The 14,759-nt window shown below is 49.9% G+C and overlaps 1 protein-coding gene across 5 annotated transcripts in view; it reads left to right on the top strand.

The window, feature by feature from the left end:
• CACNA1D (calcium voltage-gated channel subunit alpha1 D) overlaps positions 1-14,759 on the top strand; it is a 292,448-nt gene that overhangs the window by 250,784 nt on the left and 26,905 nt on the right. For 4 of the 5 annotated variants that reach the window (XM_088028075.1, XM_028124508.2, XM_088028067.1 and 1 more), the window contains 9 exons: positions 1,406-1,450; positions 1,852-1,980; positions 4,284-4,349; positions 5,993-6,084; positions 6,999-7,158; positions 7,743-7,870; positions 8,009-8,105; positions 10,407-10,509; positions 11,983-12,084. In XM_088028075.1, coding sequence (XP_087884201.1) covers positions 1,406-1,450; positions 1,852-1,980; positions 4,284-4,349; positions 5,993-6,084; positions 6,999-7,158; positions 7,743-7,870; positions 8,009-8,105; positions 10,407-10,509; positions 11,983-12,084 — 922 coding nt within the window. The remainder of the gene's footprint in view (positions 1-1,405; positions 1,451-1,851; positions 1,981-4,283; positions 4,350-5,992; positions 6,085-6,998; positions 7,159-7,742; positions 7,871-8,008; positions 8,106-10,406; positions 10,510-11,982; positions 12,085-14,759) is intronic. The other variant, XM_028124510.2, reaches the window with a different exon arrangement.

Raw genomic sequence — 14,759 nt, 5'->3', positions numbered from 1 at the left:
GTTCTTTGTCTTGGGGTGAGAGAAAAGAAGAGGAAAATAAAAGACAGTGACCGGGGCTTGGACTGTGCCATTAGAGGTCCTTCTGAGCATCCCGGGTGAATCAGGGACCCCTTTGGAACCCTATCAGAACCTGTTAGTCCTGGGTTTGTCCTCACATTGCTGAATTTCACTTCTGATAGGATGTGCCCCAACTCCCTTATTTTCCATGAATTATATGTTTGGTCTCAGGAGGCAGCTGTTAGGGAGAGTGAGAATTCGGAACGGAGCCCTTACTTTCCCTGTATTCCCAGGGAGGAGAACCACTCAGATTAGTGCTCGCCATCTATGCGTGTGCATACATCCCTTAGCTGTGCGGACACGCCATGCAGTAGGCTCCCTAGAAACCCTGGGGACCACTCAGCAGTTCCAGGTCCCCAAGAACTGGCTCATTCCTCCGTCGGTTACCAGGTAGACCAGCTGCTTCAGTGAAGGGGACCCTCCTAGAGGGAACAGAGAGGCCGTTATTCCTTGTCTCTTGTTCAGCCCTTACTGTTTTGTTAGAGCTTGCTTACAACCTCTTTCCAGTCTCTTCAACACTGAATATCTAATAAGTGCCAGACTGCATGCTGGGCACTGAGTGAAGCAAGGTCCCTACCTGAAGGGGAGGCAAGTGCCCAAAGGGTGATGAGCGCTGTGGTTCAGCCCCCTGCGGCCTGAGCTATAGGTGCCCAGCCAGACCCTGGGTGAGGTGGAAGTGCAGAAACTCAGGGCAAGCTGGTCCTAAGCTGCTGCTGCCCTAGAGTCCCACGGGGCTGAGCACTGTCTTCTCTGACAGCAGCGGTCAGGGCTGTAGGCTGGGCGCTGAAGGCTTCTGTGGGGAAACCAGCCCCTCTCCACTCACACTAACTTGGTTTGCCCACCTCCTCGTCAGCCCTGCCCAGGTATGTGGCTCAGGAGGTGTGTGGGGTATAGGCAGGTACCACTCTGTTTGCCCCATTTGATAGACTCCTCCTGTTCATCAGGGTTAGGAGTGGCCTGCTGCAGGGCAGTTAGTTCCCTGGACCCACAATCCTGCCTCAGCAAAGAGAACTAGCCTGCCCGTGAGAAGCAGGGTCCCACTCTGCATGTCTGTCTTTGGGGACAACTGAGGTCTTGCAGCCTTCTCTTTTACTGGATGCCTGCCAACCTCAGAGCATCATGTCCTGGGATGTGAATTAGAAAGTAGCGTGTCTGAGCCTATGTCAAAGGCTGCCCACTCTCAAGTCCAGGTTCAGACAGAGCCCCTGGCATTTTCTTAGGGAGGGAACAGCCGTGTTGTCCTAAGACACCAACCAGAAGTTTTTAAAAAGTGGGGAGGGGCCCATCCTTCTGAACCACTGCTTCCCTTCTGTTCATTAATACATTGTCAATCTTTGATTTCTTAAAGCCAACTGAAAGTGAAAATGTCCCTGTCCCAACCGCCACACCCGGGGTAAGATCAGTGACGAGTCCCCCGGGGCTGGGCCTTTTCCTTGACCATGCTGAGTTTCCCACTAGTGTTTCTGTATTCTCCGTGGTTGTCCTTCCAAAACAGTGTCTGCAGTGGTTTGCATTCATCATCAGTGTCCAGTACTCTTGACCAGCCCGGCGTTCTCCTCTTAACACACTTGACCACGTGGACATGCATGTGCTGTGTAGACGCAGTTTCCTAAGCCCTGTGTTGTTAGCATGTAACTCTTCCTTTCATATCATGCTTTCCAAGGTGAAAAGGCCCTAGAAATACATCTTCTGTTCTTACCTCTGTCACCTTTGTTTGCATCTGTTGCTGTTTTTCTGAAAGTGTTGCATGTTCTACTTTGCATTGGGTTTGACCTCTCCATGATAACCCTTCAGAACTCTGAAGAGAGCAATAGAATCTCCATCACCTTTTTCCGTCTTTTCCGAGTGATGCGGTTGGTGAAGCTTCTCAGCAGGGGGGAAGGCATCCGGACGTTGCTGTGGACTTTTATAAAGTCCTTTCAGGTAAGAGCTGGGCCGGGGGCTTCTCTGTTGCTCTTGGAGATCACATGTGAGCCAGTGAGTGTCCTCTGTCATGGAGGATCCAGACTCCCTTCCACATGGCCACTGTGACCCCCTAGGTCAATAGAGGATGTGGAACATGGAGGCACCTGACCCAGCCGTCCTTGGTGAATCAGACAGGATTCTTGCTCAAAGGAAACAGAAGGCAGTAAGGACCTACAGCTAAGGAGGGGTGTAGTGTTTCTCAGATGGATAGAGATGGGGAGTCTCCAAACCCCTCAGTCCTCTCTGAAATGCCCAGTGGTGGAGAGTGACAGCTGAGAGAGGGCAGGTCCCAGCAGACTGCCGATAAAGTGAACAGCTTCTTGCCAGGACGGCTCTTCCTCCTGAGGCTGCCACGGTCCCCTCTGTTGGTTGGTCTAGATATGAATCAGACTGCTCCACCTGAGCCAGCACACCATCCCCAATCTCTGCATTACCCAGTACCTGTAAGGATCACAGCATTGAGGACATTTGGGCATAAGCCAGGCCTCACTTGTCATCTGTGACTCTCCAGGCTGGTGCAGCCTGAACCAGGACTGACCCAGCTTCTCCTGTACCTTTTAGTACCCCACCCCAGATATTCTAGTCTTCCTGACTGAATTAACTGGGGATGGGGTACAGATTCTTGTTTAAAATATTCGTCTATGTAAGGGAAATGTAGCTATGTATAAACATTAGAAAGTGAATCATGAATCTTTGTGACTATTTTTAATTTGAAATAAACACCTTGACAAGTGAAGCTATCCAAAGACATGTAAAGAAAAAGTTCAAGCTAAGCCCACCACCTCTGAGGTAACTGGTGTTAACATCCCAGGGAGCGTTTTTCTGCTTGGGTAAGATTTTAACATGTAAAGGGAAAGGATGGCTTCTGGGAAAGGGGGTAGATCCAAAAACTCAAAGAAGGGAAATCACAGATCCTGGCAGGGAACCTGAGGTTGTCAGAAGGACTGGGGATACAGTGCTCAGGGAGAGCGAGCAGGGCCTCAAGTGAGCCTTGGTCTCAGAAAGGGGTCAAATCCCAGACATTCATTATTAATATAAAGTACCAAAGTTTTTTAGTTAACTGCTATAAAAATAGAATAGATTCACGCAATAATGTCATAACTTACTTTTAAAGAAATTATTAAACTTTTTCTTTTTAAAAGTTTGTCCACCATAGATAAATTCATTGCACAAAGTGGTAGTTCACAAAAACTGAGAAACAGTGCCAACAGAATTCTTAAAGATTCAGTAATGTAGGAAGAAAATGTGTATAGGTATGGTGAGGAAAGCCTGGAACTAACCCTGTGGGGCTCTGACCAGCGGTCAGCCATCAGGATGGTGCTATTGCACCGGCCTGGGCAAGCAGTCCCAGATCCAGAGGGGACACACGGCGGGAAGGTTTTTAGCCACTGGCTTTCTGATTTGTGGATAAAAGAGAAAGTAGATGCTTTAACCATGAGTGCTTGGCATTAAGTTCAACAGTCTGGCCGCTACCCTGGAGGTGTACCATGTGCATGTCACACGACATGTCCTAGAAAAAAATAGTTGAACAGGGATGAGAGGACCAGGGGTCTGACCCCACACATATATGTCTGTATTTAATGTTCTTAAGGAGAGTCCAGGTTTGGCGACCACCCAGCTAGCTCGCTTTCTTTTCCCTGACCCCAACCCTCAACTCGCATTCTTTCAGAAAGTGTGTATTTTAAGAAAGATGTCTTGCTTTCTGCAGCAGCAGGCAGAAAGTGGTTCTTTCCCTTGGCCCCAGTAATTTCACTCCCAAGACCTCACCTGAAGCAGACATGGGTGGTTTTGCACAAAGATGTTCCTTTGCAGTGTGATCTACAATAGACCTTGCCCCCACCCCAAACATGCCCACGAAAGAAAGTGGAAACAATCTAAATACCCAGTGTTCTGGAATGGTTTGATCAATTATGATAATCACAAAGGAATCCAATGATGCATATAAACATCATTGTGTGGGTGATATGTCTGCCCTGACACTTTTTATTTAGGGTCAGGGTATACTGTTAATGATGGTGGAAAGCATATCCTGCCCATAGATTCTTAACACTAGATGTGTGCATGGATGGTATACTCAGGACTGAAGTTATTGTGCTGGGCTGGGGTTTAAAAAGTCCTCCTTCACTGTCGATGTCCTTTCAGCATAACCCAGAAAAGAGAAGCATGTGGCCCTGTGTTGGGCCTTCATTCTGTACCCGAGCAGTCACAGTGTGGGGGAGAGGGGAGAGGCGGGCACTGAGCCAACTGCTTCCTTCTTCCAGGCACTGCCCTATGTAGCCCTCCTCATAGCCATGTTGTTCTTCATCTACGCGGTGATTGGCATGCAGGTAAGCACTAACCACTTTCCCCCTGTGTCCCCTTTGCTGGGTAGCCCCAGATTTGTGGCAAGATGTGCCTTGGCCAGAGGGAGTGGAAAGCCAGGGTCCTGATTTTGCAGGCGAGTGCCTGTGCCGGGGACCGCCAGGCTCAGAAGAGCAGGGAGAGGTTGGGACATGCCAGGGAAGCCTGGGTGTAGTGGTGTGCCTCACCCCCAGGCTGAGTCCTGGAGACTCAACTGACGGAGAAAACCCGCAGTTGGTTTCAGCAACAGGAAATGCCACACTGAGAGAAGCTGTAATTGTTCTGGTTTCTGTACTGATATTACTAAGAAGATATTTAATGATACCGAAGTCTGTTGATGGCCTGGAAAGTTATGTTTTATCACAACCAGCTAGATTCTTACTTGAAACCACCTGCTCCCAGATGCTGTGGCGGGGGCTGCACTGGGATCATTATTTGGCATGGGTAGCGCCCTTTTAAAAAAGAAGCACGAAACCAGGCCCTTCTGTGACCATGGCTGAGGGGCTGCAGGATTCTTCCCCGCTTCTCTGGGGGTGTGGAAAGGGATTGGGGCTTCATTCACTGCTGAGCTGAGCTGAGCCCTAGCAGGGTAGGCACAGCCTCCAGGAGGAGAGGGAGGTGGAGAGCAGCCTGCTGGACCTCCTGGGGGTCTCTCTGCTACGTGCTCTGCTGTTTTGGATGCTGTCTTTCAGATAAGGGGGATGCAAGTGTCAAAAGAGGTGGGGTGATTCCAAGGCAAAGGGGTGGCTGCGCTTCCTTATCTGAAGGCATAGAAAAATTTGCAGTTCGATAGGGATCTATTTGGGAGTTGTGAATGACGAGTTGACCTACTTGAGCCCCTGTAATTCAGCGTGGGATGCTTTGTGCCCCAAATGGCCTTTTATGACCTGATGTTCTCCTACAAAACAAGAGCTGTCTTGGAGACCTGCAAGCTGCCCTGCACACACCATCACCAGTTCGCTCAGGAGGCTTTGCCAGGTTCTTCTAAAATGGCCTGCTCTTCTACAAGTCCTGCAGCCAACTTCCCCTTGCCCTTCCAGGAAAGGCCTCTCTCCTCTCTGTGGCTCACTGGCCCGCACGTTTGTCTGTAGCCAGATCTTTTGTCTATGCACACTCAGGGTCTTTCCATTTCCTGGGGCTCCTGGGCCGTGTCCCCTCTGCTCCTTTGCAGGCAGTGCTTCCTCTGCCCAGACACCCCACCCTTCTGTTCACCTGACTAGCCTCCACTGTGCCTTCAGTTCTGGGCCTAAATGTCACTCCTCCAGAGGCCTTTCCTGACCCCATCCCCTGGCTGCAGATCCGTTACGCGCCTCCCTGTCTGGCTGGATCAGGCCAGCTCTCTGCAGGAGGGGCTGTCTGTCTGGTTGCCTGGTAGGAACTCCCTGAGGTGAGGAGGCTCCTGACTTCGGCACTGGGCTCCCAGCAGTTAGCACGGTGCCCGCCCCGTGTTTGCTGAGTGAATGAAGTGCCAAGCACTACGAGAGAGCCCTACTAGGTGTTGATCAATCTTGTGTTCGAAATTCACATGTGGAATATGTTTCGTGGAGGGTGTTTTGCTTTTTGGTTTTTTGGTGTTTTTTTTTTTTTTTTTAAACAAAATCTTTATTTCCCTAATAATTTCTCCACCCAGATGTTTGGGAAGGTTGCTATGAGAGATAACAACCAGATCAACAGGAACAACAATTTCCAGACCTTTCCCCAGGCGGTGCTGCTGCTCTTCAGGTGACTGCGTCCCACGAGGGCACATCTCTCCCTGGCTCTGGGCTCCAGGGTGACCCAGGACACATGCTCTGTGTCCCCTCCTGGTTGATGGTGGTGGCTTGTTGTATTTGTTTTGTATCCTTGAACCAAAGACCTTACCATTTCAGTCAGAGGAATTTCTCTGGACTGTGGGAACTGCTATGGTCATTCAGACTGGCCAGCTTACGGGTTATCCCTTTGGAAGCTAGTAGGTCTACTAAAGCTACCAGGAAAATGGTAGGGTACACACTTATGCATGGGAGCATGCACTTGAACACACCCAGGAACATGGAAATATAGCAAGAACAGAAAGGGCCTTTGCACAGCCAACAGGGAACATCCAAGATGCACAATTTCAGATTTTATAGGATTGTTTTTAACCCCCGTTAACTAGCTTTGTAAACAAGTTGCCTTGAAGTGAGAGAACTTTCTAGAAATTATACAGGTAATTTCTAATGATTCTTGTGATTGAATAGCGAGTTACTTAGAATTTGGTAGTTTTCAGTTCTTTGCTTTCAACAAAATTGAATGGGGATCTAATCAAATTGTCAGGTATTAGGTCATTAAAAATAATTATTTTAAGATTGTAACATTTAAATAAGAGAAGACACAAAAACATCCATTTATACAGAAAGAATTGATGTGCTTGTATCAAATGATTGTTTTAAATCAAAGGGAGCTATAGCAAGGCCTCCACTTAGAGAAGTTGCATTTGAAAATAAGTAGGAATTTCAGTTTAGGAATTTTCACTCTTTCGAACTGGCTTTTCCCCTAAATCACTTAGGTTTTTTTCTAATTACAAATTTTGTTTTAAAAAAAATTTCTTAAAAATGTGAAGGTCTAAGCTTCAAATTGCTTCTTCATCTACTAAAGCCCTTTTTCTTAATCTCAACAAGGTGTGCCACGGGTGAAGCCTGGCAGGAGATCATGCTGGCCTGCCTCCCAGGGAAGCTCTGTGACCCCGAGTCGGACTATAACCCTGGGGAGGAGTACACATGTGGGAGCAACTTCGCCATTGTTTATTTCATCAGTTTTTACATGCTCTGCGCATTTCTGGTGGGTGATCATGACAGCTCTCTTTCTCAACTGGTGGATGCTTGTGTGGCATTTGGGATTCAGACCACGGATGTTGCCCCCTCGAATGACTGTGGGGTATTGTATGTTGATGAGCACTCTAGACTTCATCTGGCAGTTGGGGGTTTTTCTTCAACAGGTGTATGTTACTAGCACCTTCATTGTGAGCAGGGGTTTGAGGCTCCCTAACAGGCTTGGGACAGTCACCACCCCAGCGTCTTAGGGCTGCTGGTGTCTTTATCCAAGTTCCAAAGCCACCGCACGTAGCAGTGACTCAACAGTGTGAGGTATTTGGTGGCCACAAAATTATAAAACTGCAGTGTGCGTCGACAAGGCCAGATGACACAGCCCCCTGCTTTCCCCTGGGACTATACCAAAGCCATTGTGGAAAGCTGGAAACCTGCCTTTTTCTTCAACATTCTCCAGAAAGAAAGTTTTTATGGCCTCAGAGAAGTGGGTTTCAAATGTTTCACGACTCTTATAATTAATTAGGAGGCCCTTACTAGGGTCTAAGCCCATCCATTCCACTAAAGATGAAGCAGCTTTGCTCTGATGTGCTTTTTCAGATCATCAACCTGTTTGTGGCTGTTATCATGGACAACTTTGATTATCTGACCCGGGACTGGTCTATTCTGGGGCCTCACCATTTAGATGAATTCAAAAGAATATGGTCAGAATATGACCCTGAGGCGAAGTAAGTTGAAAAGGCTTCCATGTGACTTGTGTGGGCTGTTTCTGGAGTGTTGGCTGTGATTTTTGTAGAAGGTGGGATGGACCGAAAGCTCAGGCCAGCCAGTGCTTCCCTGGACCTCATGCTGTTCTTTGTCTCCAGAGGAAGGATAAAACACCTCGATGTGGTCACTCTGCTCCGCCGCATCCAGCCTCCCCTGGGTTTTGGGAAACTATGCCCACACAGAGTAGCCTGTAAGGTAAGTGTCCTGTTGGTGTGTCTGATGGCCTCTCTGCAGGGACTCTCTGCTTCATTCAACACACACTAAGTGACATTCTGCCGAGCCTTCCATCAGGTGCACTGGAGATGCAGAGATGAATCATATGTGGTTCCTGTCCTGAGGCGCTATCAGATTTGTAACTCGTAGGATACCCTGTCAGCCAATAGTAAGAATAGGAAGGGGATCGTGTCATTTGTCACTGGGTGGATGAAGGGGAAGGTGACATTTGCATCAGGTCCAGAAGGCCAGAAGCGGGAGGGCATTGCAGTAAGGGAACACAGCTCAGATGCGGAGGTCGGAGAATTACCATCATGTTGGCACATGGGGAGCCACTGATATGGCTGGAGCATAAGGGAAAGTGGCAGAGGACTGTGGGCACAAGCTGAGCGCAACTCCAAGGAGCCCTCTGTGCCAGGCTGAGTCCCACAAAAGAAGCATCAGTAGAGTTTCATGGTGGGAAGTTGCCCCTTGGCAATGGGGGAGTAAACAGGAGACCACCCAGAGAGCTGTTGGAGTCACCCAGAGTGAGGGCGGTGGAGGTGGGGACAGAGGAGGGCAGGGCTGGAAGGTCTGCTTAGGAAGTAGGCTGGAGAAGACGTGGTGCCCTAGCTATTTCCTAGCTTGAGTGACCGTGGACATGATGGCACACCCCTCTGCCACCAGAGTGTCTGTCCCCATGAGCCATACATCAGCAGTGGCCTCTTGGGGTTGGGTCCAGATCTCCCATCCCACCCCACTTCTGTAGTTTTCACCCCAGACCATGCTCTCTGTGAGCTCCAGCTGAGATTTGTTCTTCTTCCATAGAGCTCTCAGGGAACCACCTTGAGTCATCGTAGCAACAGAAAATAATTCCCTTTTCTGAAGGAGACATGCAAGATTTGCTTACTGCAACTGCCCCTAGAAATCCAGCCAGCCACACAACAGCTGGTCACCTCTTCCCCTGGGTCTGAGGCAATTTTGGGTTCAGGGGTTTTACCCAGTGTTGCTGGGCCAGCTCTAGACAGAACCCAAAGTAACAGAGTGGAGTCTATAACGTATTGCGGAGAAATTTCAAAGAAATCTTTGGAGACAAACTCATTGTTCTCTGCCCTGAAAGTCCAGAAAACCCTATTGGCAGGTCCTTGGGTCTTTGCCCACATCATTGCTTCTCTGTAGCCTGGACTCTGGATGAAGGTACAGAGAATAAGCGACAGAAGTGGACTTTTTTTCATAAATTTCTTTTCTGCTTTCCAAGAACAAGATGGGTTCCAGCTTATGGCTGTTGTTTTGTGTTTACGTTTCCAGACCCTTTTATATAAAGGACCTAAGTATCCTTGAGGCACAATGTGGTCCATTTTGCTGATTCAGGAACTTGCCAGGGAAAGTGAATGGACATGCAGGCTCTCCTGGCTACCTGTGCTGGGTTTGGAGACAGGCATGGTTGGTAATAGGACTAGAAATTTAGGTGGGATGAGTCATGCAAACGTGAGATTCCAGTCCCTTAATAGGGAAGAGAAAAAGCATTAAAAATCTCTTAGGATGCCTTGCCATCCCAAAATAAGAAATTTGGAACCATTAACAATTACAAATACCACTTACTTAGCTCTGATCACATGCCAGGCATCCCCTGAAATTTTAGCGTCCATGATCCACCTTAATCCCAGCTGAGTGTACCATCTGTATTGGAGGTAACCAGGGCCCAGCGAGGGTATCACTCCCTCAAGCCCATTCCTCAGCTCCCAGTGCTAGTGTTCGAGGGACCAGAAGGGAGAAAAGAAGCGTTAAGTGGGGGTCCTGCTCTGAAAGACCAGACAGAGCAACTGTGTGGACTTAAAGGGGGTCCCACGTGGGCATGATGGTCCCACCGGGGCAGGGTTCCCTAAAGGACACTCCCTATCTTAGGAGTAGTGAGGACCCAAGCTCCAGTCCCTGTGCCTGGCTTTTTGTACCTGGTGTATTATCTCATCCTTAACAACAGCTTTAAGGATGTGCCCAGAAGGGAGGCCTGACCCTGAGATGTGGGGAGGGACAGAAGAGCGCTTGAACAGTCATGTCTTAAAACAGTTGAGGTTAAAAACAAGCAAAGCACACCATCCACGTGCCAGCATATGTGTTTCACAACTAAAGCCTTGATCTGTGTCAGCTCCGAGTACCCCCAGGTGCTAGGTGCTCCCTAAGGAGTTGTGGAACTGAACTGTTGACTAGAAGGAGGCAAGGGATAAACAGAGAATCAACACCAAGAAGTAACATGGCCGTCATCCATCATTCGCCTTCTATTGCGAAACTTCTTTCTGTTTACAGAGACTAGTGGCCATGAACATGCCTCTCAACAGTGATGGGACGGTCATGTTTAATGCAACCCTGTTTGCTTTAGTTCGAACGGCTCTTAAAATCAAGACGGAAGGTGAGCATCCCTGCGACAGGACGGGGTACAAGAGGGGAGGGATGCCACATCCCACGTTGCGTTCTCCCATCCGGGCCTTTTCTTGTCAAAGGGGAGGCTGTGGGGAAGGGGCAGTGAGTGCTGGGCCCAGCTGCCTGTCCCTGCCTGCCTTTATGCTTCACTTTGTCCCAGAAGGTTTTGCGGTGACCCCTGCCACTGCTTGCTTACAGAGCAGGAGAGATTAGGCGGGGGAAGGAGGGCTGGGGCAGAGACGGGACCATCACAAGTGTGCTCACACCAGCTGTCCCTTTCTACTGTGTGACCTTCAGAGAGGGATTTCATGGTGCTGAGCTGTAGCTTCTTTCTCTCTTGAAAAGGAATAAGTATGCCTACATCCCAAGGAGTCCCAAGGCTGAGATGAAAGGATGTCTGCAGGAGCCCCTCTGCCAGGCGGGCACAAAGCCAAAGCCGGCACTTGGGGACTATTAGCAGTCGCATCTTCCCCGCTGAGATCAAACACTCAGCCCTGGAAGGTGGCCACTGGGGTTGGCTCAGTGATGCCATGAGAGTGGGACAGAAAGCAGATTGCAGCAGGTTGAGGAGTGACAGGAGGTGGGAAAGTGGAGGCCGTGAAGGAGCCAACTCTTGGCACACTCCGTGGACGAGAGGGAGGAGGGGCCGGCAGGGCACGGCTGCGGTCTGCAGGCGGCTGTCTGCCAGTAGCCCCGGAGCTCTAGGTGAACCTCTGCCTAAAGCCAGTCTCTCCAAGCCCCCAGTGCCCCTGGCAGTGTGCTCACCCATACCTGGCCCGGCCAGCACGCCTGGGCGGGGCAGAAGGCAGGGTGGTCTTGGGGACTGACAGGTTAGCTGAGGAGACAGGCTTCAGCCCATATAATAAAAGACCAGGCTTTTGTGGTGCTGACGAGTACATGAAGTAGGAATTGAGAGAATTTCTCATTTGGGTGAAACGGAGGCAGTGTTTGGAACAGGCAGTGGAGGAATAGAAGGCATTCTAGCTGGGAGCAGTGGGAAGGGGTGCGTCTTGGCTGTGGGAGGGGAGGATGAGATCAGGCTGCATAGGCCTGGAATTCCAGAATAAAACACGGTTCCTACCGTGGGGTGACTGCCCAGTGGAAGGCTCGCCTACTCTCTGCCTGCGACCCCTCCACTGGAGAGCCAAGGGGGAGGGGAGCCCCGTTCTGTCTGAGGCCTCTGCTCCGGGCCAGGCTGGGAGGGAAGCAGCCCTGGTGGGAACAGACGGGAGAGCTGGCTAAGAAAAGCAAGGCTCCTTACAGATTTGGGATATGAGCCCTTTGTCTGGTAGGTCATTTGCAAGTATCTTCTCCCATTCTGTCGGCTGTCTTTCGGTTTTGTTGACTGTTTGCTGTGCAAAAGCTTTGTATCTTGATGAAGTCCCGATAGTTCATTTTTGCCCCCCCAAAAAAAAAAAAAGAGAAGCAAGGCTCGTTTTCCCCTCGTGCTTTTTGAATTTAGGGAACCTGGAACAAGCTAATGAAGAACTCCGAGCTGTGATCAAGAAAATCTGGAAGAAAACCAGCATGAAACTGCTTGACCAAGTTGTCCCTCCAGCTGGTGGTCAGTGCAATCTATTTCCTAAGTGGTTCTTGGCTAATGCGTTGGTTTCAGTGCAAGGATCTCCAGCAAGCCCCAGAGGGGGTTTGCAGAATGCTTTACGTATCTGCTAGAGCATTCGGGCCCACAGCTAAAGAAGGCTCTTCGGCCTCTTGGTGTAATTATTTGGGGTAACAGGAGGACCATTCCAGACAAAGGAGAGGCTTCAGTGGGAAGGAGACCCAAGACCCAGATGGCTGGGGCAGGGGTTTTCTGGTCGGTGGAAGAATTACCATGGGAGAACAAGCTTACTGTCTCAAACCAGAGTCTGTATTTTTTCAACCAAAATGAAATACTTAAAGTTAGTTTCCATTTATCCTTCAACGTGTTGTTGAAAATGTCTCAGAAAAAATAGATAGCTTTCAGAAAATGGCATTTTTGAAATGTTCTTCTCAGGACTGAGTTTATCCATCATAATTACTGAAAATGTCCCTTTAACTGGAGTTTAGAGTCAGAACTAACAGGCATGCTTATTTCCTTTTGTTATTTGTCATAAAATAACAGACTAAACTTTTTTAGATGTATATATGTATATATGATGCACATATATATAATATATATACTGTTTTTCCATTTTTGTTTAAGTACACCGGACTTAGATGTTAAGGTGGTTGTTTTGTGACTATTTTATTTTCACGTTTTAAAGGTGCAGGATCCGTTCACTCCGTGCCACGACCCCAGTATTCTAGCCGCCCCTAGCCCCGGGCACATTGTGAGCATTCGGTGTGTTTTGTAACCAACCACACTTTTCTAGCATCACCGCTCCTGCAACTTTCGAGATTGGTCGGGCTCAGGGCTGGAAGCCGACTCCGGGACCCGGGGCCAGGACCATGGCCAAGGCCTCTCCCTCTGAGAAGGTGACAGTCTCTGGCTCTTGGGAGGCAGAGAGAGAGAGAGAGAGCGAGCAGCATGGAGGCTAGGTCTGCTCCTCCGCATGAAGCCAGAGCAGTGTGAACTTTTGTCGCTGGAGGGAGCCACCCCTAGCTGGCGCAGCCACCTGCTCAAAGCGGGGGGAGATGATCCCAAAGAAATGATAAAGGGAAAGCATGCACGCACACACACACCCCCACCACACCCCCCCTGCCCAAAACCAAAGAACAGAAAACTGTCAGCTCCCACCTGGAGCACCCGGGCCCTCCACAGGAGAACTGATGCTGCACATTTAAAACAACTCTTCGGTTTCGTTCTTTTCCTTGCAGCTGCGCACCCAGTGCTCGCATGGCTTAGAGAAATTGCTTTTTAAGATTGTTGTAACAATGTGCTTGAGCTTTTTCTGCAGCCTCCATTCCTTTCAAGTCTCAGTCTTTCAGAATATTCTGAAGCAATTCTGTTTTAGGGTGGTGGCATGGAATCAGGGTTATCTCTTGGCAGCTGTATTCCCCTACACTGTTTCTCAAATCCAGATGCATGCTTCAGAATAGCGGCTGCGTGCGTCCCGGTAAACCCTGCCCCCCTCCATCTCCCCCCAGGGCCGGCCCACCCTGCCCCAGCACCCCTCTGCTGACTGGCCGCCTTCTTCACAAACCAGTCTCACCCCAACATCTTGGGGAGCATAGTCGCATTACTGTGAAGCTTTCTTTCTTTTAATTAGACCAAGGAAAAAAGGTCCAGAGTTTGGCTCACCATGCTAGTGCCCTTAAAACAGATCAAATTTTAGCTCTGCTAGACTGCTAGTGAAAGCCAAATATCCTTCCGCTTTCATGGCCCGATAGCTGGGCCTGGCCTTTTTCTCTGTATTTCTTAGAAAAGATTGGGGTTTAGGATGACAGGTGTCCATCTATTCCAAAATGGCAGCAGGAGCACGGTGAAACCCGAGAAGGCAGCAGGCCTTAGGAGGTGGCATGCTGCACTGTTTGAGTGTGTCTCTAGGATGGTGGTCCTCCAGGCCGAACCCCCAGTCCTACTGCGCTGGAGAGGCTCGTGGCAGGCAGGGACTCTGAGGCATCTGCAAACACACTCTGTAGGAGGTGCATGCAGGGCAGGATTTTACTGCCTGCATTCCACCAGTTCTCTCTGTTGCTTCTTTTCTCTTCCAGTAGACCAGTGGTTCCCAGCCTCGCCCACATTGTGGTGCACTTGGAAAATGGGCCTCTGGGCCAGCAGATGGCTAGCTCCCGGGGCCGAGGGCCTCAGTGTCCTGCAGGCCGTACCCTGGCCAGAGTGGCAGACTCCACCAGGCCAGCTGCTCCCCGTGTCTGGGACTGGCCCATGTGGGGCATCAGTGAGCCCCTCACAGGCCTGGTGACAGTGGGGCAGGGGCCCATCTTGGGAGGCTTTGTAGCTCAGGGTGATGTGTGGTGCTCCCCCCTGCCCAGGTTATCACAAGCTTCTGAGAAGGAGGCGGCCCCAAGAGCCAGCCCCAGAGGAGCAGTGGGGAACTGTCCTTCTGCACCGTGGCAGTGCAGGGGCCTGTGGCCTCGGGCGTAGCCTGCTGTCCTCTCCACCACCTGTGCTCAGTCGTCCCCTTGCCCATCTCCGAATCTTGCTCATGTCCTCTGCTCTACTCTTCAGTCCTCCACCGTGTCATGGCTCTTCCCCCTTTCTGTAGGAGTCCCCTATTCTCCCAGGGGCTGTCCTTTCTTTGGGCCTCACTCGACCTGGACCTTTGGCTCCTTTGCCCTGAAGAGCTCAAAAACCTG

The sequence above is a fragment of the Eumetopias jubatus genome, unplaced genomic scaffold (assembly GCF_037043125.1).
Source record: "Eumetopias jubatus isolate StellerSeaLion01/CBP00866 unplaced genomic scaffold, mEumJub1_p1.0 scaffold_1, whole genome shotgun sequence".
NCBI lineage: Eukaryota > Metazoa > Chordata > Mammalia > Carnivora > Otariidae > Eumetopias > Eumetopias jubatus.
This window is presented reverse-complemented; position numbering and strand designations above follow the sequence as displayed.